This window comes from Triturus cristatus, chromosome 1_2 (assembly GCF_964204655.1).
Source record: "Triturus cristatus chromosome 1_2, aTriCri1.1, whole genome shotgun sequence".
NCBI lineage: Eukaryota > Metazoa > Chordata > Amphibia > Caudata > Salamandridae > Triturus > Triturus cristatus.
The window spans coordinates 330,092,723-330,113,551 of record NC_140580.1 but is presented as its reverse complement, the minus strand read 5'-3'; the positions used below and the strand labels follow the sequence as shown (position 1 = coordinate 330,113,551).

The following is a 20,829-nucleotide window of genomic DNA, read 5'->3' as shown; positions in this document are numbered from 1 at the left end:
TTTCCGTTTTCGAGTCATATTGTGAGTTATGGTTTTCATGGACTCAATCACTAGGCAGCTATATTTTCAGTGGCCGATCTTTGTGAAATAATGTTAAAGTTGCTCTATAGCAACCTCAAATATTTGGTAAATATGTAGCTAAAGATTCACAAAACTCTAATATGTAGCCCAGTTTCAAACGCTGGTCCTGTTGCCAAAGACATAACAACGTATATACTTAAAGACCTCAGCGATAATATTGATGTCACAGCATGGGTATGTTGAACTGGTCCATTTGCAAACATAAGTAGCTGCTGTCTGCATTTGCCAGACCCATCTAGCAGACATGGCTCAGTAACATATGTCTTGCTAGACAGACAAATGCACCACGGCTACAAGCTAGCACAACAAAAATGTATTGTCTGGTACACTAACAACACGCATGGACCCGTCGTGCTTTGCAAAACCGCAGTTCATGACTATTTTCATTTTGTCTTTTATTCAAAATATTCTTAATAAAAAAATGATTGAAGGGGAAAAAATCCACTATCGTGCACAAAACGGTGTTCTAGAACCAAAATATTAACTGAAGAATCAAAAATATAGACCCAAATAAAATAATTTCCTTCAATTATGGGCAAGTACTCAGATTATTTTTTAAAGTTATGTTAGGGCCAACATAGCACAAGTGTAAGCTTTTTGAAATCATCTTTGTATTTTGCTGATTTTACATGACACTGTGATAATCATGTCACCTTAACAGATATGAAATTGCCCACTGCTCCTCAGGACAAAGAAGGCAGCCATGCCATAACCTAATTCTCTTCTGTGGCCTGCACATTCACCACCAAGCCAGTATTGTTGCACCATCAATAGATCTTTGTTTACGATGTGAAAACATGAGTCAGATGTTGCTGGGGCTGTTGTTGTTTCGTTTGGGTATCTGATGTTCTACCCCATTATGTCCTGGTTCACTATCTGTTTATGGAACGGCTTCTGGGGAAGGCAGCCGGCATGTTGACAGGCTCCGATGGGAGGAATGTTTCTCAGTAGCAGGAACTTGACAGGGATTTTACGGTTCCCCACAGCCGAAATGCCTCGACTACTGCTTCGAGAGTTGGACATATGCCTGTCTTATGATACTATGTGTTTCTGCTAGGGTTAATGCCGCGGACATTGTTGATGCTCAACGTTGCTCTGGCTTTAACCCCTTCCATGCTGGACGGATTCCCCTGCTGTGCTGATCTTTTCCTGCGCGGGCGTGGTCATGACGGAACGGTTCCGTCATGAGCACAGCTCAACCGTGGCTCATGACGGAACCGTTCCGTCATGAGCACCGAAGGGGTTAATACGTGCTGTAAATCTTAAGAAATGCCAATAAACAGATTATATAATAATAATCAATAGATCTTTGTTTATCTTGGTTATGCTCATTTTATTAACCATGTAAGGGTGAAAGACTGAGTGTGCCAATCAATATTCAAACCTATGGCATTGTGGGTAAACATTACCCCCAAAAGTGGAGGCAAGAGTCCTCTTATTCAACAGACCACCTAAGTAGCCATTGGCACACACCAGGGTCTTTGGATGTGTTCGTGGATGAGGAGGCATGGGGGTGACGAAGATATAGATGTATGGCAAGATGAAGAAAAGATAGGTTAAGATAGCTTAGCATATCTTAATAAAGGTAACGTTCATGAAGTAGGAGAATTCCTCTTTGCATAAAATGCTAAGGTGCTTTACACATTAAACTTAAATATTGTCATATCTTATAAATCACTGTTGTGTCTGTGCATGGTTCACGGTGATTAAATGAGAAGCATTATTCTTAACATCACATTATTTGGCAGCATTTTGTGCTGTAAAATGCTTGTGCTATGCAGCACAAACTAGGTGTCGAAATTTGTGAAATGGCCATTTGGAGACTGGCAACCAGTACTTGAAGTAGTGAGATAGTCCTGTCCTGTGACGGTTAGCCGCCACCAGGTGCTCAATAATCATTGAAGAAGAAGAGCAAGGGGATCTAGGGTGGTTTTCATCAGGGTCCCAGAGGAGCAGAGCAGGCCAGAGGCAGGAGGAGAATTGCTGCTGAGTGACTGCTTTAGTTTAACTATTGAACACAAAGTATGAGTGGGCCACCATAAATTCTTTTCACTTGCCCACACTGCCCTTGTTCTGCTTCTTAGCTGTGACTGCCAACACATCATGTTTGTAAGTGAATGAGAAAGTAATCTCGAAAATAAACTATTTCTCTTATTGTGCATGGCACAGGAGTGATGTGTAGACGATGTCTGTGTTAACAAATATAATAGTGATCCGTTCTGGGTTTGCAAGGGGGTTAAGATCGGGACATATGCCCGAGGTTAGAAAAAGGCGGGCGTGTCCATTGCCATGGGATCTTGGAAAATAGGAGAATTTTTGTTTCCTGGTGTTGAAACGTAAATTGTCAGTATATTAAAATTACCCCTATTCACAGCCAGTCAGGATTTATGTGCAAGATTTCCTATTTTATTTTCCACTCTGTTTTGCTGATTTTTTTCTTTGACGCCTTTGTCCTTTGCTTCTCTTCAAAGCACTTAATTGCGGGACTCATTCCGTAAGACTTCAGGTTATGTCTCCTTATTTTTGATGTTATTTTGCCTCATTGGCTCTGTTGACTTGTTTTCCTGGCAGGGGGCAATCCAAACTACCAGTTCCCTGGAATGGCTCATGGTTTTTACCAGCTCGGCTCCCATCCAATTGGAGGTCACCAGGGAAGCCTGCAGATGTCTGCAGACTCACCAGCCCAGGAAGTTCCAACCATGTCCACGCAGCCAGAGGAAGGCACACCAGGAATTGCGGATGGCTCTCAGAGAACCGTTCCCTCAGAAAATTCTACAGTAGAAGAGGGGGAACTGTTACATCATGGTATGGTCAAAAGTATAATATGATGAGAAAATGTCCGCACTTGTGATGTTATTTTTTCTCCTTGTGTATTATGGGATTTGAAGAAAAAATGAATTCTTCAACTTCCAAAATAGAGCATGCATCTTACTGGTAAAACCATATGTTACTCAAAGCATTTGTCCCTAATGAGACTAAATGCAGCCTAACTGAAACGGGATCCATTCAGCGTGATCTCCCCCTCCTCACCAATGTTTTCTGTCCTTCCAACTACATCTTCCATCACTGAGTTTTCCTCCTCCTTCTCTACCACTGCAATGGATTCCCCTCTTTGCAGGATGTACTTTATCTGCTGTAGTCATATGTTCAGACCCAGTGACATTATTGGCACACTCCATTGGCATATCCTCCCCCACACCCATGGACGTGGTTGGTCCTTGCTTCAGTGACAGTCTGTATCTCTCCCTCCAATAAACGTCTGTTCCAGTGATTTGTTCTGCTTGCTGCTTTACATTAGCTCCAGTGACTTGGTCTGTCTCTCTGCAGTGGCATTGTCGTCCCTCTGAAATAATTTGTAATGTTCCCCCTTTATTAAAGTGGAGCTGTATCTGCTTCAAAGTCGTGTTATGTTAGTCTGCAGTGATGTGGTCTGTCCCCACTCACCATCTTCCAGTGCAGTACAGTGATTGGTGTCTGCTCTAGTTACGCTGGTCCCTTTGGAGTAACTGGTTTGTCACTTTGGAGTGACCTGCCAGTTGCACCAAATTCAATGATAATGGCCTCTTAGTATTTAGACCCATAAGTAACCACACCGAAAAACCACTATGTAATTAAATAACAACATATACTCAAACCGGTAAATAATACTACATACAAAGTTGTCAATTTCATTGTGCATGGGGGTCATGCGATGTGTAATTTCACCTGTAAGATGAGGTCACAATCATTGAATTCGGTGTGGTTTTCATGAATGTTGTCTCAGTTATGGATTGCAGAGTTAACCATAACTTCTGATTGTCATTGGTTCTTTGGTTTTAAGCGGATTGCTGAGGTTTTTTAATTTTTTAAAAATCTATGTTAAGTTGTTATAATGAAAATTAACCATAACTTCACTTTAATCATGTTTTTTTCATCAGCTATGTAGCATAGGCAGCATAGTATGTGGTGTTCAAGTGAACAATGATTTCCTGTAGAAAGCATAGATGCAGCAATCTCAGAGGCATCCTGGTTTATCATTGATAAAGGATGCGCAGTAAGGGTTCGGAAGCCAATGCTCTAATCAGGGATAAAAATTACAAATGATTTATTCCAACTAGCGCCTTGAGACCCTCACGGGTGAGTAGTGCGCTCTATAAATCCCCTGATTGATTGAATGATTGAACTACAAGAACTTGGGCGTTGCTGACCGTTTCTTGGGGATGTTTCTTCTTGCAACACAAAATCCTCTACACAGTTCCAGGATTTATATCCTTTGGGCTGAATTAACTCTGCTACATACCCTGTTTCTTTATAATGGCCTCATTCTTTAACCGCCTCCTCATGCCATGGGAAGGCGCACCATCAGCAGTCCTGTTGTTTTTCCCCCTCATTTGGGATCATGTGAATGGTTAACTTTCCCTTCTGCATTATACCTGTGGTCATTCCTTAGTGTGATCTGATACTGTAGTCTGATTAATCCTGTAGCTTTCTGAATTTAAAAGCAGCCATTTTTTGTTTATCATAATGTTCTCAACATCTGCCTCCAATGTACAGCTGCAGCTATATTTTTTTTAAATGTGGGCACTATTGGTTTGACTGATGAGCATGTAGTTCTGACCCTTAGACACAAGGAACTGTTCCGTTTGTCTCTATCTACTTATACGCTCTTTAAGATCCTATAGATTATGTAGTCTGACTGTATGTTTTTTTCTTTTCCAGTGAGACTGTATAACCTGAGTCTCTACTCATTAGTGCAGCGCACTTCCCGGGCCCTGCTCGATTATGCTGCCACTTCTGATGCACGCATGCTTCTGGCTGTCCAGAGACACTTAGCTGCAACACAGGATGAGAACGGGGACACGTAAGTCAGTTTGGAAAGGGAAAGCAGCCATAAGAGGTTCAGTAATTTTCTTGTGACCTGTTTATCATATCCGTGATGTTACACAAATTAATTAATATATTCTAGTACCCGGCCTGCACATGAACTCTTTATCTTGCATGCGTTCAGTCCTTTACTAATTTTAATACTGTATTTATATACTGTTCTCACCCTGTCAATCTTTACGCAGACCTCTGTATGCTGTAGACCTGACCTATTATGATGTACGCCCAACAATACATTATTTGTATGCAGTCCATGCAGTTTATTCGCTGTGACCCTTGTGCAGTGTTGGCCCAACCCAGGCGGTTTGCCCCGACCTCCACATGCTCTTTTCTCTGATCTCTGTGCGGTACTCGCCCTTATCCTGTGCACGGTGGCTCTTGGTCCCGCCAACGGTGGCCCCCGACTGCTAACCTCTGTTACCTCCCGATCTGTGTGGTCTGTGCCCCGAACCCAGTGTGCTTCGGGTCCCAACCTGTTTGACCTATTGTCATTAGACCCACAGACGGGTTGGCCCCTGCCCATGTGCTTTTGGCTTTCACCATGTGATTTATTAAGCTATTTTGCACACCACCCTCACTAGAGCACAATCTGCATTGTAAGTCATGCATGAAGATGGTGGAACCTCAGGGTTCTGTATGTTACTTTGAGATTGTTTTGAGGAACAGCAGAGATGGCGTCCTGTGCCTTAATGTATAAATGTGGTCAAATCCACTGGCTCCCACTTTCTCTTTTCCATCTGTTGAGCACATTGTTTTACTTCAGTGTCTGCTTAAGGACCAAACGGTCACAGTCACACCTAACTATAATGTAGTTTCAGTGATGCTTTGTGCCTTTTTACAACTCCAGCCCTCTTGCAGAAACTTGAATGTTTTGATTACCCTTTTCATTTCCTTTCCAGCTACACTAACTTAGACATCTAGGCGTATTCCACATGTAAACAGCAGTGCTCTTCGTTAGTCTGGATATTATTGGCTAGGATTATTGGGAAGTTAAAAGAAATGTACAAAATTGTCACGTTGATGAGACCACCGAATTCCAGCAAGACCTCCACTGGTACAGACCCAAAGCGCTTCCTCCTGGGCAAAGTTTCCCAGGAGCAAGCAATGAAACAGAGGCTACTGGCCCAAGATTCTTCGGTTAGGTCGAGTGGGGCTGATCCAGCTGTGATCTGACCTGTGTGTGCAGTAGGTGCAGTTTCAGATGGTAGTGGTATCACAACTTGTATCAGTCTTGCTAATGTCATTGATCCAAATGTTAGTACTTCACCCTCGGTTATCTTTGTTGTCTGTGCTGATCAAATAGTATTGGTGAGACACTTTGTGGCAGTCGTGCCACTGGTGCTGATCAAAATGCCAGCAAGGCACCCTGGTAGTCCATGCTGTTAATGCTGAGCTGGATGTGCCAATCCAATATCCTGGTGCTTCTGATGTAGACAAAGATGAGACTGAGTCTACATCATGGGTTTCCCATGATGACATTGTGGACCCCAAGATTATCTGTACTCCACAAGGGTTGTGTCTGTTGTTGATGCCCTGCCCAGATGTAATCTGTACTGCCCCTTTGGCTGACATGCTGTTGGTGCTCATATGGCCTCTGGTTCAAGCATTCAGGATGTTATTTATAAGGCACGCTGCTCTTGCTGTTGGTGCTGATGTAGGGGTTGTCTGTACTGCATTATGGGCTATCTTATATATCTTATATATTATGGGCACGTTTTTGCAAACAGGTGGGTTTTCAAAGCTTTAGGAAAGCTTTGAAAACCCACCTGTTTGCAAAAACGTGCTAGTCTCACCCTGCGGCCCGCCACAGTGATCAATTAAAGCGCTGCGAGGCCTCCGGGTAGTCTATGCGCTATATAAATATAATTTTTCATTTCATTTCATCTATGCTGATAGTATCCCAATTGTCACCTTTGTCTCTATTGCTGAGCTACATGTTTCTGTTCTGTGCTCTGGTTGGCTTAAGTGTGATATTTCCCTTCACCCGAATGGCATTGTTTGCTGTGATCACCTTGGGTTCTGTCGCTGTCATTAAGCTGCACAACGATCACCTTAAAGCTCCACTCTTGACTCTTTCATTTGCATTGCCTGCAGGCCTTTGCACTTGGCCATCATTCATGGACAGAAGACGGTTATCCAGCAGTTGGTCCAGGTGATAATGAGCATCCCAAGCCAGGAGATCCTCAACATCACCAACAACCTCTGCCAGGTATTCAGCATGCAGCTAGGGGAGTTGTGGAGCGGGGGGCGAGGGAGGGTACGCATGAGATGCATGACAGCAGTGCCTTCAGGGTGATGGAACCTTGACTCTATTAATCACCAGTTTGATACTATTCTTGCCTCTTATCATCCTTTTTCATTTTATTGCCTAAATGTTTTATTTGTGCAGAAAAATACGTTTTGTTCTCTGCGTGGTGTGAGCTTTAAAATCCCGTCATTCATGCAAAAGATTTCCTCCCCTCTTCCTCTGTTGATAGACCCTTCTTCTGGTGTCAGTATATTTGGGGGTTCTTGAAAGGGAAATGCTGTGTTGTAAGAGTGATAAAGTAATAGGAGAGCCAGAAAGTTCTGTTAAGGGGACTGAAGTTAAGAGTGTGCTGAAAGGGGGGGGGATAATGGTACTGAGGATATGTGGATCAATTCAGGGAAAGCTAGATAAGGAGCGTGTGGCAGAGTTCCCAGCAGGTCTCGATGTTGGCTGTCCATATGTGTTGTGGTTCAGTTCACCACTTTGGTGCAGACTTTAACTATGATTTGTCTAGTAAAGGGAGCCTGTGCATGTATTGGATGTTTGCTCCTTGTATAAAATCAGTTTTCACACCAACATTTGGGCAGCCACTTTACATCCCATTGTCATCGACGTTATCCTGGTTGAACACAATAAAGGTACTACTTCTCATTCAGAGTCTCCTGGAGATTTTCTGAAGAACTGTTGTGAATTACCACAATGTAATGCACCTGTTAGCACAAGCAGAAAAACATCTAAACAGAATCTTTGACATCCAGGTATTTTTAAAGCTATAAAACGACACTGGTTGGGGAAAAGCATAACTCTGTTCTAGTAAAAGCAACCAAAAAAAACATAAGAGGGGGTGATGATGAAGTGAGGCTAAGGGTTGTCTCCACTTTTAGGAAAAAAACTTATTTGGGGCAAAAAATAGCGCCTTTTACCCTCATTGAAAAATTACAGATGTGCTAGTACTGTAAAGTGATATTGAAGTTCAGGAAGGGAATGTTTTACACATTCAGTAACGTAAAAGTCTTGCTATAACAAACCTTCTGTGCACTTGGCTGCAGCTGAGGGAGATGAAGTGATCCCTCGAGTCGATCTTTTGAATTTTTTAAGGTTTTAACTTGAATCCTAGACTTGCCTTTACTTTCTTTTGCTTTGGGAGACCATATCTCGTACTGTTGACGCTTTTCCTTTCTCCTCGTGTTTGCTTCCTGACTTGTAATACTGTCTGGGTTATACGCTTTCCAACTTCTCATGAGAGGTTAGTTAGTGTCAGTTTGTGATCTTGCACAGCCCTGCCTTGATACCATCCCTTGTGCTATTTTCAGATCCTCTTTTTTTTAATGTATTTTATTCCGACCTGTTTTCTTGTTGTTCTAGCCTGTTTTTATGTTCATTGACAGAGCATGATTATCCATATTTTATAAAGGGAGGACAATAATCTAGCCTTGTTTTACCCTCGTTTGAGGTGAATGTTTGTCAAGGGTTCATCTCTTCACAGTTGCCACCTCCTCTTTTCATGTTTGTGGATACCACTTATCTTCTCTTTGAGCCAATCACTTTATGCCCCTTCCTGCAACTTTTTTTCTATCATTCTGTATTAACACATTTTTTCTCATTCCTCCTTAAACCCATGTTGAATCTTTTCTGCCTTTCCCCTTTGTAGTATCTGCTTGCTTTTTCTGGCGGTGGAGCCCTAGGGATTGCACTGACTGTGGATTGAGTGACAAAGTGAGGTCAATCAAGACACCACATATGACGTGCAGAAAGTTTCTTAGTAGGCCACGGCAAGACATGGCCTTTGACATAATTGGACCCAAGCACGGTGGGCAGTCGTCTGTGTACATATTGATTTTGGTTGATATTTTTTCAAATCCAGAAATTGAAGTGGTTTCCAATATTGAGACTAAACCTGTGGTAAACCTTCTGAATAAGACTGTCACCAGAGAAGGGCTACCTTATTCCATACTTATGGACAGTGGTCCCCATGTAATCTAAAATGTAGAGGCAAAAGAAAGGTTATGGCTCAATTCACAAATCGCGGTGTATTTAGCATCCTAATGGCCTTGTTGAGCGTCTTATTTGAACCACAATGTTATCTAGTCAACTCTCAAAATATTCAGGCAAATCATGCAAGGAGGAACTCCTGAAATGGTTGGCGGCATGTAGAACGACACTCAATGCAACCACAGGGAAAACCCCATTTAAAATGTAAGTAGGAAGAGAGGAAAATACTTTGCTTTCTCCTGGTTAGGAGAAGAGGGGAAAGTATGAGAGTGTGTTGTGGAACATAGGAGAGATTTCTGCAAACAAAATGGCAAGGATAGCTCAAAGGAAGGCGATTTATGATGTATGCAAGGCTGTGTGTGAACCATATGTAAAGGCTGGTGACTTAGATTCTGATTTAGATCTTGACAGACAAGTTACTTCATCACAACAATGATGGCTATCCCGTCCATCGAAATACGAATCCCATTATATCCTATAGGATTTCTATTTCTGCGGACGGGATATCCATCACCGTTGTGGCTGAGTAACCCATCTGCCAAGATCTAAATCAGGCCCTTCTCATTGTAAAATTACCCTTGGTAAAAGAAGGATCAAAAGTTTCTTTTCCCATGCAGGTGGGTAAAGTGTTCAAGAGTGCTTTTAAAACCCATGACGGGTGCATACGGAACATAAACCGGGTATCTTTGGTTAAGTGAATATTGTGCTGAAGGTTAATATGAGGGACGTCTTCTCTGATTTTATACTTTAGTATGTATATGTAACCTGCTGTGCTTGATGGGGTTTTTGTTTTTTGAGTTAATGCCTTCAGGTCATTTTTGTTTGTTAAAGAAGGGAGGTATGTGATATCTGCTTACCTTTGTTGACAGTGCCACCCTGCCAGGCATGTCATCACCAATGTTGTACTGTAAGTTCTGTTTCAGTGCAGGTTTTGAATTGTATCAGTTGAGCTGTGGGTGAGATGTACAATGAAGTAGCTACAGTACCCGAAAAGACTTGATGGACTTTCTTGCTTGGTCTTCACACATTTCTTCTTATCCCTTTTTCCTTCTTCCTTAATCATACTATTTGCATTATGCTCTCAAGTAAATTATACTTTCCATCATAACATTCTCACTCCCTTTATTGATTCTTCTTCCTCTTTATGATCACTTTATCATTCCTTCCATTCTGTGTAAACTCTACACCCACCCTGTTTCAGTTCTTGCTTTGTTTACTGTATTGTTACATTATGTCATAATTATGTCTGATTTCATTCCTAAACTCTGTTCCTGGTTCCTTCTCCCTCGGGTTTCCTGCGTGTCTTGTTTCCTTTCTGTTGGCAAAATTCACAGACCATCCTGTTGCAGTTTCCATGTCAGTGTTAATAATCTGTATTTTAACATTCACAGACCCCTCTTCACCTTGGAGTAATCACGAAGCAGAAGAGGTTGGTGGAGTTCCTTCTCCAGGCTGGTGCTGACCCCACCCTTCTTGATCGTTCAGGAAACTCAGTGCTGCATTTGGCTGTTCAGGCAGGAGATGATGAGATGCTAAAAATCCTTCTGAAATACCTAAATGTTTCCAACATGTACCTCCTGAACGAGCCCAATTATCATGGTATGTGGCAAACACCAGTTGTGTCTTAGCGGTTTGTTGTGCTTTCCAGGGCGACGACTTCTCGTCATTAAGTGAATTGCTCAGTTTTGTGGTTCACCACCAAAACTAGATGCCACATTTTAGATGAAAACAGTAGGAACAACTGCCAAGATTGTTTAGAATAACATGTCACTGCCTAGGCATCCTCTGCATAGCAGTAGAAGCACTACATCTGCAGACATTTGTTTAAGAGAGTGTGTGTGTGTGTGTGTGTGTGTATGTATGTATGTATGCATGCATGCATGTGCATACACTTTAACTATGAATTGTGTTCCTCCAGGTTTGTTCCCTCTACATTGGGCTCTGAAAATCAAGAATGAGAAATGTATGGACATCCTAAACATACTGGTGGGGAAGGGAGCCAATGTAAATGCAGCAGAACGCAAGAGTGGACGGACCCCTCTCCATCTTGCTGTGGACATGGATAACATAAACATAGCAACTTACCTAGTGAAAAAGGTATGAATCAAATTACAAACACACATTAAGATACCATAAGAGTGTTAAAATCACACCACACACACTGAAATGCCTCAACAGTGTTGAAATCACACAGCTAGTGCTTAATCTGAGTCAGTGGTTGGCATTGGAGCCCAACGGGTCTCATTTCTGGGACTTGTGGGACCCACCGGCACTTATTTTTCTGTATTCAGACAATGCAAGAAAGGGGAAAAACACATACAGGAAAGAAGAAGGAAGGGAAGATGGAAAATATGTCAACAAGGGAGAAAGTGTGATAATGGGGCAGTGAGCATTTGGTGTTAGATTAAAGAGGCATGAGGTGGATTCAGGTCTACACAGCCTTGGTATTCAGCATGGAGACATGTAATAGCACTGCCCACCATCTTTTGAGCAGTGCTTTTGGGACCTACACTCATTATGTTACAAGCTAAGCACTGACTGTTACCGTCTGGCATACAGCGGATTGTCATCAACGAGGAGAAATGTATGGGGACCCAGGCGCACTACTGTCAGTTGTTTTCTTTCCGCGGCAGGCAGCGATGATCCGGGAAGATCTACTCTGTGGCCATTTTTTGACTAGGTTTTTTTGACATTTTGTCAGTCATTTTTGAGGTTTACGTACCAGTGTGGTAGGAGTGTCATCCAATAAGAACAGCTTCAAGTCCTGTGGCGCCTGTCACCAACATATGTCGGTGACTCACCCACACCTGAGGATCTGAGCGAAGACAGTGGACTGGATACTTCTCCAGATACTGGCATACTTTCTCCCCCTACTGTGGCTACGAAGGCGGCAGCTTCTTTCACAATGGTGGTGCGAAGGGCAGCTGATGTCCTGGAACTTAGCTTGCCCTCGATGGCAGTAAAGACATATGTCTTGACGGAAGTGCTTCAGCTGGGAGTGTCCCCATCAGAACTGCTTCTCCCTTTCAATGAGACACTTACTGACTTTCTAATTGGGACTTGATCCAAGCCCAACACAGGAGCTCCTGTGAACAGAAAGATTGCTCAATGCCCTGCTCTAAGGGACCCGAATTTCCTCATCCAACACCCTACCCGGAAAGCTTAGTGGTACAAGCCTCCACGTTCCATGTAAATCCTGGCACATTCCCTATTGCACCCCCTGACATCCAAGAGGCTGCACAATCTTGGAAGACTATGTTTTCTTCCACCAGCCTGGCACTGCGGTCTGTGAACACTGCATGCCTTTTGAGCCGCTATTCCTATGCCCTGCGGGATAAGGTTGCCCAGGTGCTGCAAACCGTCCCGGAGGAGGTACAGGCCATGCTCTCCCAGGCTGTTGCCGAACGGAGGGATGGAGCGAAGTTCAACTACTGTGGACTCTACACCACCGACTCACTAGTCAGAGCATTTATGTCGACATTGGCCCTGCAGCGTCACACCTGGTTGAGTATGACTGGCTTTTCCGGGAATATCCAGTCCTCACTAATGGGCATGCCCTTTGATGGCTCCTATCTCTTTGAAGACAAGGCAGATTCGGTGCTGGAGCACTTTAGGGACAGCAGAGCTACGGCCAGGTCCTTTCTATGGTCCCTCGTCACCCTCAATCTGCCATTCGCTCCTTTCGTGGCTCAGAATTGGCGTGCAACCGCATTTTTACCTGCCCAGCCAACACGGCGCCCAAGCTTTCCAGCCTCTGGGTGGCAGCTTACGTGGTTCCTTCCAGCCCAGTAGGATCAGGTGACCAGCGGTCTGGTTAGTCCACCAACCCCTCTTCAGCCACAGCCTCCAAACCCTCCTAGTCTGCCCGGGCACCCAGTAGGTGGTAGGATTCGCCATACTCTGCCCCTCTGGTAGTCCTTACCATCGGACAGTGAGTTTTGCAGATTACCTGAAGGGTCTGCTCCATCCTCTTCAAGACAAACCCCATCCTCCATGCCACCTACTCACAACAGGCTGACGGAGAATCACCTATCTCTTCTCCGCCAGAAAATGACCTCTCTTTTGGCCAAAGAAGCCATGTAGAGAATGCCAGCACTAGAATTAGGTTGTGGTTGCTATTCCCTCTACTTTCTGATGCCCAAGAAGAATGGAGCCGTCATTCTATCCTCTTTCTACGCTCTCTCAATTTCTTCCTTAAACAGGAGATATTCAAGATGCTCGCTCTAGCTTGGACCCTGTCTGCCCTGGACCGTGGAGACTGGAAGGTAGCGTTGGACTTGCAGGATGTATACTTCTACTTTCCCATCCTGCCTGCCCACAGAGGTTTCAGAAGCATTTTTAGTTCTCTGTGCTCTGTTTTGGCCTCACCAGCCCCCTTGGGTGTTTTCCAAGGTGATGGCGGAGGTTGCAACTCATCTGCGGAGATCAGTGGTGCCAGTCTTCCTCAACCTCGAAGACTGGCTGTTGAAGGCGAACTTGCCCCAGGCTGTTGTCCCCCACTTCCAGACTACGGCAGACTTCGTACGTTCGCTGGGGATCAATATCCATGTGCCAAAGTCACACCTGACTCCCTCTTCATCGGAGCTGTTCTGGAGACGGTGCAGTTCGGGCCTATTCTCCTAAACAACGATTCCAGGATATTCAGGCTATGATACCGATGTATCAGCCTCTTTCCTGGATTTCTGAGAGACTGACTCTGAGGCTGCTGGGCCTTGTGACCTCCTGCAACCTGCTTTCGACACATGGCAGTTTTCATATGCGGTCTCTGCAGTGGGACCTAAAGTTCCAGTGGCTGCAGAATCCGGAGAATCTCTCTGAAATTGTCCATCGGGTCCAGATCTCGGCGGGAACTGCAAAGGACCTTCAGTGGTGACTGACAAACCAAGATTGGGTCAGCAACAGACCCCTTTCCCTTCCTCCAATCAGATCGGAATGTAGTGATAGATGCGTCACTCCTGGGATGAGGCGGCCATCTGAGAGAGGTAGAGATAAGAAGACAGAGGACTGTGGTCTCCAGCAGCATCCGGGCTTCACTTCAACCTGTTGAGCTCCAAGCAATCCCATTGGCATTGAAGGCCTTTCTACCCTCCATCCAGGGAAAGGTAATGCAAGTGTTCACAGACAACACCTCCGCCATGTGATACTGCAACAAGCAGGGTGGGATGGGGTCCTGAAACCTTTGTTACGAGGCCCTGCGTCTCTGGACATGGCTGGATCAACACCCGGCAGTTTCTCTGAATGCCAGAGCGGACTAACTCAGCTGATCATGCCTAGCAGATCATGAATGGCATCTCCATCCAGAAGTGGTGCAAGGTCTCTTTCAGCAGTTGGGAGAGCCTTGGTTAGATCTGTTTGTCACCGACGACAACATGCTATGTCAGCAGTTCTGCGCACTGGAGTTTCCAAGGCAGCTCTCGCTCAGAGGCACTTTTCGTCTTGAGTGGAGCTGAGCCCTCCTGTATGCTCAAAGCACTCCTGTCCAGAGTTCTCAAAAAGATCCAGAAGGATTGGGCCCAAGTCATCCTTGTGGCTCCGGATTGGGCATGGTGAGTCTGGTATCACAAGCTGTTGAGCATAGCCATTGGTCCTCCAATCAGGCTGACCCTTTGGGAGGATCTTCTGTCACTGCAACAGGAGGGGGTTCTCCACCCGAACCTGTCAACACTCCGTCTTCTTGCGTAGAGATCGAGCGGTAACAGTTGATTGCCTTGGACCTTCCGCCCGAAGTCTGTAATGTTACCTTGGCATCTAGGCGTCCTCAACCAAGACAGTTTACGCCTGCAGTTTGGCTAAATTCGAGGCACGGTGTTAAGAAAGAAACATTGATCCCCTTTTTGCTCCCCTTTCTCATGTGCTCCTGTTTGTTCTTTCCCTTGCCCAGCAGGGCTCTGCTCTGGGCGCTGTTAAGGGATACATGTCTGCAATTTCTGCTTTTCTTTGGTTGCCTGGCCAACCTTTCCCATTCCAATCCCCTGTTGTTCATAGGTTTTTGAGTGGTTTGCAACATACTTTTTCTCCCACTCCTTTAGTTATACCCTAGTGGGACCTCAGTCTTGTCCTCACTTTCCTTATGTACTCTCCCTTTGAGCCTCCCCACAATTGTACACTCAGGTTCCTTACCATCAAGACAGCCTTTCTTGTGGCAATAACACCTGCCCACAGGGTCAGTAAGTTTCAGGCCTTGTTATCCAAGCCTCCGTATCTTAACATCTACCCAGACAAACTGGTGCTTCGTACGAGAGCTTCCTTTCTTCTGAAAGTGGTCACTCCATTTTTCGTAGGCCAAACCATCACTGCCTACTTTTTATGCTCGACCCCATCCCTCCAAGGAAGGTGACTCCACCATCTGGACCCAAAAAAGAGTGTTATCATTCTACCTTGATCACACACACACAAGATTTCCAGGTGGGCGACTAACTCTTCGTGGGACATGGGAGGAGCGACAGGAAAGGCTGTGCAGAAGCGGACCATCTGCAGATGGATCATGCTCTGCATTTAAATCTGATACACATTGGCTAGGAAGCAACCCTCTGAAAGTTTGCATACTCATTTGCATCAGAGCTAAAGATACAACCACTGTGTTATCACGCGGAGTGCCGGTTCTGCAGGACAGTATTTTCCTCCTTTGGTCCTGCAGGACTTCCTTGTGTGAAATTGGTCTGCAAAACCACCTCCAGGGAGGTATTTCTTGGGTATCTATTCTAAGGTAAGGAATCTGCAGCTAGAAGTCTCTATCAGATAAAGGAGTTGCTTACCTTCTGTAATGCCGTATCTTGTAGAGACTCTACCTAGTGGCAGATTCCTTTCTGGCCCCCCTCCATCCTCCTCGCTCTTTGAACAGATTTCTAGGGTTTTCCCCTTTCGAGGCCTAGTTTTCCACATCAGTGGGCAGTGTACTTGATGGCACTGCGCTTTTGGCGTGGATAGTCGCAAAAAGTAATTGACTTCAGCTTGCCTGGATGGAGTCCATAAGGCACAGCAAACGTCACTTCCGGTATGGACGCCATGCAGAGGAGAACGACTCCACCTACATGCATGCATGGTTACTGCTCATGAAAAATGTCCTGATCCAGTGTGACACTTGGGGATCGTTCTAAGATAAGGAGTCTGCCACTAGATAGAGTCTCTACCAGAAAAGGCGTTATCAAAGGTAAGTAGCTTTTTCCTTGGCCCCATTTGACAAATCTTTCCAACATTTTCAAAACTAGTGTGCCAGTCACTTCAGCTATGGTCTAACAAGTTTCAGGGATTTTAGACGCAACTACAGCCCCAACCACTGCACCTAGACCAGATTTGGGTGAACGCAGGATCTTGGTCCAGAAAGAGTGCTTTTTAGGTCTCGCGCCTAGCGATGCAGTGTGCAGCACTGCTCGCGCAGCGAGAGTCCTTTTGTCCGGTGTTCCAAAACGGAGCCAGGAATCGCACACGCTTGTGTGTATGCTTTTCCTTCTGTGCCCCGCTATTGGCCTTTGCGTGCGTGTTTTTTCCAAAGAGAGCACGCAATAGGCCAAAGGCGGGCGCGTTGCTCCGCCCCTGGCCTATTGGTGTCTATTAGGCGCACCAAAGTCCATATGGTTTCAATTATTGTGCCCAGACACTGGCGCGGTAATTGAAAACATCTGACTCGCTGTGATGTGCAGACACCACTCGCGGGCGTGTTTTTTTTTTTTTTTTTTTTTTTACAATAGCGATCACTTTTGCGATCGCTTTCACTGCCGCATGTTCTGCAAGAAGTCAGAAGTAAAGCCTTTCCTGGACACAGGACCGGCAGTTCCTCCCCCGGCACCAGCCTGTGTTGCATGTGTGAAGTGCACCCGTCCTTCCAGAAATACTCACAGCGTACATGTGTTTTTTTTCTTTTTCCTTTCTTTTGGTGAAATTCGCTCCAATGGTGCATTTTACTGACCTGCTATTGGTTGCAATGCTTTGGGGAGGCTTTGACTTCCTTTCACCAAGAGGACAGCAGAGTCCAGCCCGAGAAGCGCGCCATGCGCGGTTAGTATGTGCACAAGTAAAACCCACAAGCTTGCCCTTCTAAATGGATGGGGCTCTTCAGTCACTCCTACTTTCTCACCGGCTGAGACAATTTTCTAGACACCTTGGACGTCACCTTGCTGGACGTGCCCATCCGAGGCCTCCTACAGGCACCAGTAGACGCCGGCATTCTCGAGTAGTGCCTCCCCCAGTGCAGCCCAGGTAGTGCCAATGTCATGCAGGTACAATGCAGGCTTCCCCCACCTAGACCTGGCACTGCACAGGCCCTTCACGCTTTCCACAACACAGGACAAGGACAAACGTGAAAACGCCCACCACTTAGACAAGATGCAACACCGCCATGCCAGCTTTCACCCATAAACTAGAAGACGCCTTGTAAGATTCCCCCAGTGCATGCCTGGTGCAGTCCAAGCCTAGAGACCCACAAGGCCTCTTCCCACTGTGCACATTCGATAGAGGTTCGTTCAAGTGGTTGCACTGCTGTCAGTGTTGTGGGTACCCGGCACCCCGCCCAAACTCCCTCACTGTTTCCAACACATCACACTCCTGTGTACAGGTAAACAGCTGCACGTGTGCCCTGTGATGAGCTGCGCTGCAACATGTCTCCCTCCCCTTTACAAGACACGAGCCATGCTGAGGACAACCCTCTTACCTACATGTCGAGCCGGCAGGGCATGGCCATAGCCCAGTCTCGTTTTAAGGATCTGGAGGGCCACGAGCTAGACATGTTTTTATGGGCCCTGCCCGCAACAACATTTTATTGCCCACTCTATGCTCAGACCCCATGATGTTGAACAAAATTAACTCATACGTTAATGGAGGAATAGACAGATTGACATTACAAAATTAATTCACGTTCCCATGAAATAAACAGGACCAGTGCCTGCCATGCGTATTGCGAGCACAAACCTTCCAGGCCGGCGACGAAGGATTCAACAGCACCACACCCGCGATTCCTGCAACTCCCTTTATGGGCTGTGGTTCAAAACCACATTTCCAGCTTCGGAGTAATTACTGGCAGGAGACCCTGCTCAGTCCCACTGCACCAGATGCACCAATGATGGCTACCTTACAAGTACAAGCAGCAGAATCCACACATGACCCACCTCGGGTTGGTGTCAACACCCACAAGACACCAACGCTCAGGACCCCAGGGGCCCACAGTAATGCTCAACCCGAATTACTGAAATCTCACCCAAACCACCAGCAAAACACAGCCTCCCACCACATCGGGCACACCAAGGTCAGTAAACTCACAACATCAGGAGCGCTCCGCCGGTATCAGCCATGTTAGATTCCTCCTTGTTACCCAAAAAATAAGACTTTGTGGCGCATTCATTTATAGAGCTTGAAGCAAGACCATGGGGCCCAGGGAATGATGACACACCCCTCCCAGAAGGGCCCGACGTCAGTGTTGCTTAACCAACAGAACTTGCTTACTGCCAGTGCTAGCGTTCAGAGTACTTTAGCGTCTTACTACATGAGAGTGAATGTGCAGAAACACTTTTCAAAACAAGCATTATAAATACAATAAGTCTCGTTTGGCCAGGTAGAGAGCACAGAAATTCTATGTGTCTTATCATTGAGAAAACAAAATTCCTTTCCACTCAGAAAATCTTAATTTCTGTTGAAGATGCCAGCTCCAAACAATTTAGCATTTGTCTGTTTCATTCTCAGAGGATTATTCACAAACGTTTTGCATGGTCACTCTCATTACACACCTGAATTCCCAAATCCTAATTCACAAAATTAATGGCAGATTCTCCACTGTAATAATAAAGGGGTGGATGTTGAGTACAAACGAGCGCCTAGAAGACAACAGAAGGGTGGTTCCAGGGAATGAGGTGGACAGATGAAAAGTTTACGTTGTCATTATTAACATATTTTGGCAAAGGCTTTTTACATCCTGCTTATGCATCTAACTTTAGGAGTAAGAAATACTGTACTAAGTGTGCACATTGGACATGAATGTGTGTGTCCCAGAGATCCGCATATTTCAGGACATTTAGGGTATTGGATTGATTCTTGTGAACAATTCCATGTTGGTAAGGTTAGAATGTTTTACCACCTCCCCCCAAACTAAACTAGCTGATGCCCTGCTAGTAGAAAACAAAACACTCAAACACCAGTTTATTTTTGAGTGAACATGGAAACCTGCATTTTGTACACTTCAGTGCTCAAAGGTACATATGTCTTTTAATCCTTCGAACTAGTAACTTTGCAAAAAATTGTATTTCGAAAAATTACTAACGTTTTGTCTCATGTGGTCTGCTTTTCTACGTACTGTACTCTCTATTCCAATGGCGTGGATGATTAACAAATATATTTATAATTATGTAGGAAACAAGATAATTATATAGATTTCCTAAAGACCTTCAAACCCCTATACATTTGTAATGAATATTAAGCAAGGTAAGGCAATTTGGATATCAGCAAATGAGGTCCCTGTTACATATATTGCTGTATCTATAACTGTGACCTTACACAGAGTATTTACTGAGTAACAAGACATTAACAGCATGGATTCTGTAAGCCACTCACTGGTAACCTGCTTGTCTTGCTGTTCATTCTATTCTAATAATGTTCCTCTAAATCCTGAATGCTCAAGGGGTTTTAAGGCTTCAGTTTCTAAAAAAAAAAAAAAAAAGCATATGCAATGCAATAGGTCTCGCATTATTAAAGTTTGAGCTATTGGCATTGCTAAATAATGCAACATCAATAGCTCAAACTTTAATAATGCGAGACCTATTGCATTGCAAATGCTTTTTTAAATTTGGTGTAAATCGGACGGTAGTTTTGAAGTAAAAATACTCATGTGTAGCTAGAGACAGATCCGCCACCCTAAGTTAACTATAATTTGTGATCTCGCCATGCACTGCTAAATACCCCACATATTACATCAGTTATGACATCTTCTATGACATCATTGATCATATCACTGCAATATTTGCAGTGAAATTATTGATGAGAAAACTGCAAGGCTGGGGCGCGAGTAAGAGTTACCTTAGTGCGCTAGTTATAGTTACTTGAGATAAATATAACTGCTTAATTTCTATGGTTTTGTGGGTGTAAAATCTGAACCAAACCACAACGTCTCTCTGTAACCTTCAGATTTTCAGTGAAAAAGAAGTGTGTATATATATAAATGTTCGAGGCATATGAGCTGCAGATTACACACTTTTGCATAGATCGCCATCTGGTGTTGAGCCCGGATGTTTGCAGTTTCTTTTTCCTCTTGGAAAGTCTTTGGAAGTCACGAGGTCGGTGACTCCTCCTTTGGATCGTATTGCGCATGGGCTTCGGCTCCATCCTCAGATTGTTTTTTTCCGCCATCGGGCTCGGATGTGATCTTCGCGCTCTGGTTCCGAACAGCTTTCACCCCAACCGCTGTATTGTTTTGATCACGATCTCTTCAATCAACGCGCCTTCTCATCGACATAAACTTTCGGTTCCAGTCGTCGACGGCGGCCTTCGGGCCTACCCAGACTCCGGTCCCGGCTCATGTAAAGAACTCCATTTAAAAAGTGCCCTCGATGTGGGTCCAAATTTCCCCACACCGATCTTCATGAGGTATGCAACCTTTGCCTCTCCCCAGAACACGGGGCTCGAGACTGTCCGGCCTGTAAGTCTTTCCGATCCAAAAAGACTAT

At 44.8% G+C, this 20,829-nt stretch overlaps 1 protein-coding gene across 3 annotated transcripts in view; it reads left to right on the top strand.

Moving 5' to 3' along the window:
* NFKB2 (nuclear factor kappa B subunit 2) overlaps positions 1-20,829 on the top strand; it is a 214,473-nt gene that overhangs the window by 139,972 nt on the left and 53,672 nt on the right. For all 3 annotated transcript variants that reach the window (XM_085603918.1, XM_085603919.1, XM_085603920.1), the window contains 5 exons: positions 2,653-2,886; positions 4,780-4,921; positions 7,039-7,153; positions 10,576-10,783; positions 11,103-11,281. In XM_085603918.1, coding sequence (XP_085460044.1) covers positions 2,653-2,886; positions 4,780-4,921; positions 7,039-7,153; positions 10,576-10,783; positions 11,103-11,281 — 878 coding nt within the window. The remainder of the gene's footprint in view (positions 1-2,652; positions 2,887-4,779; positions 4,922-7,038; positions 7,154-10,575; positions 10,784-11,102; positions 11,282-20,829) is intronic.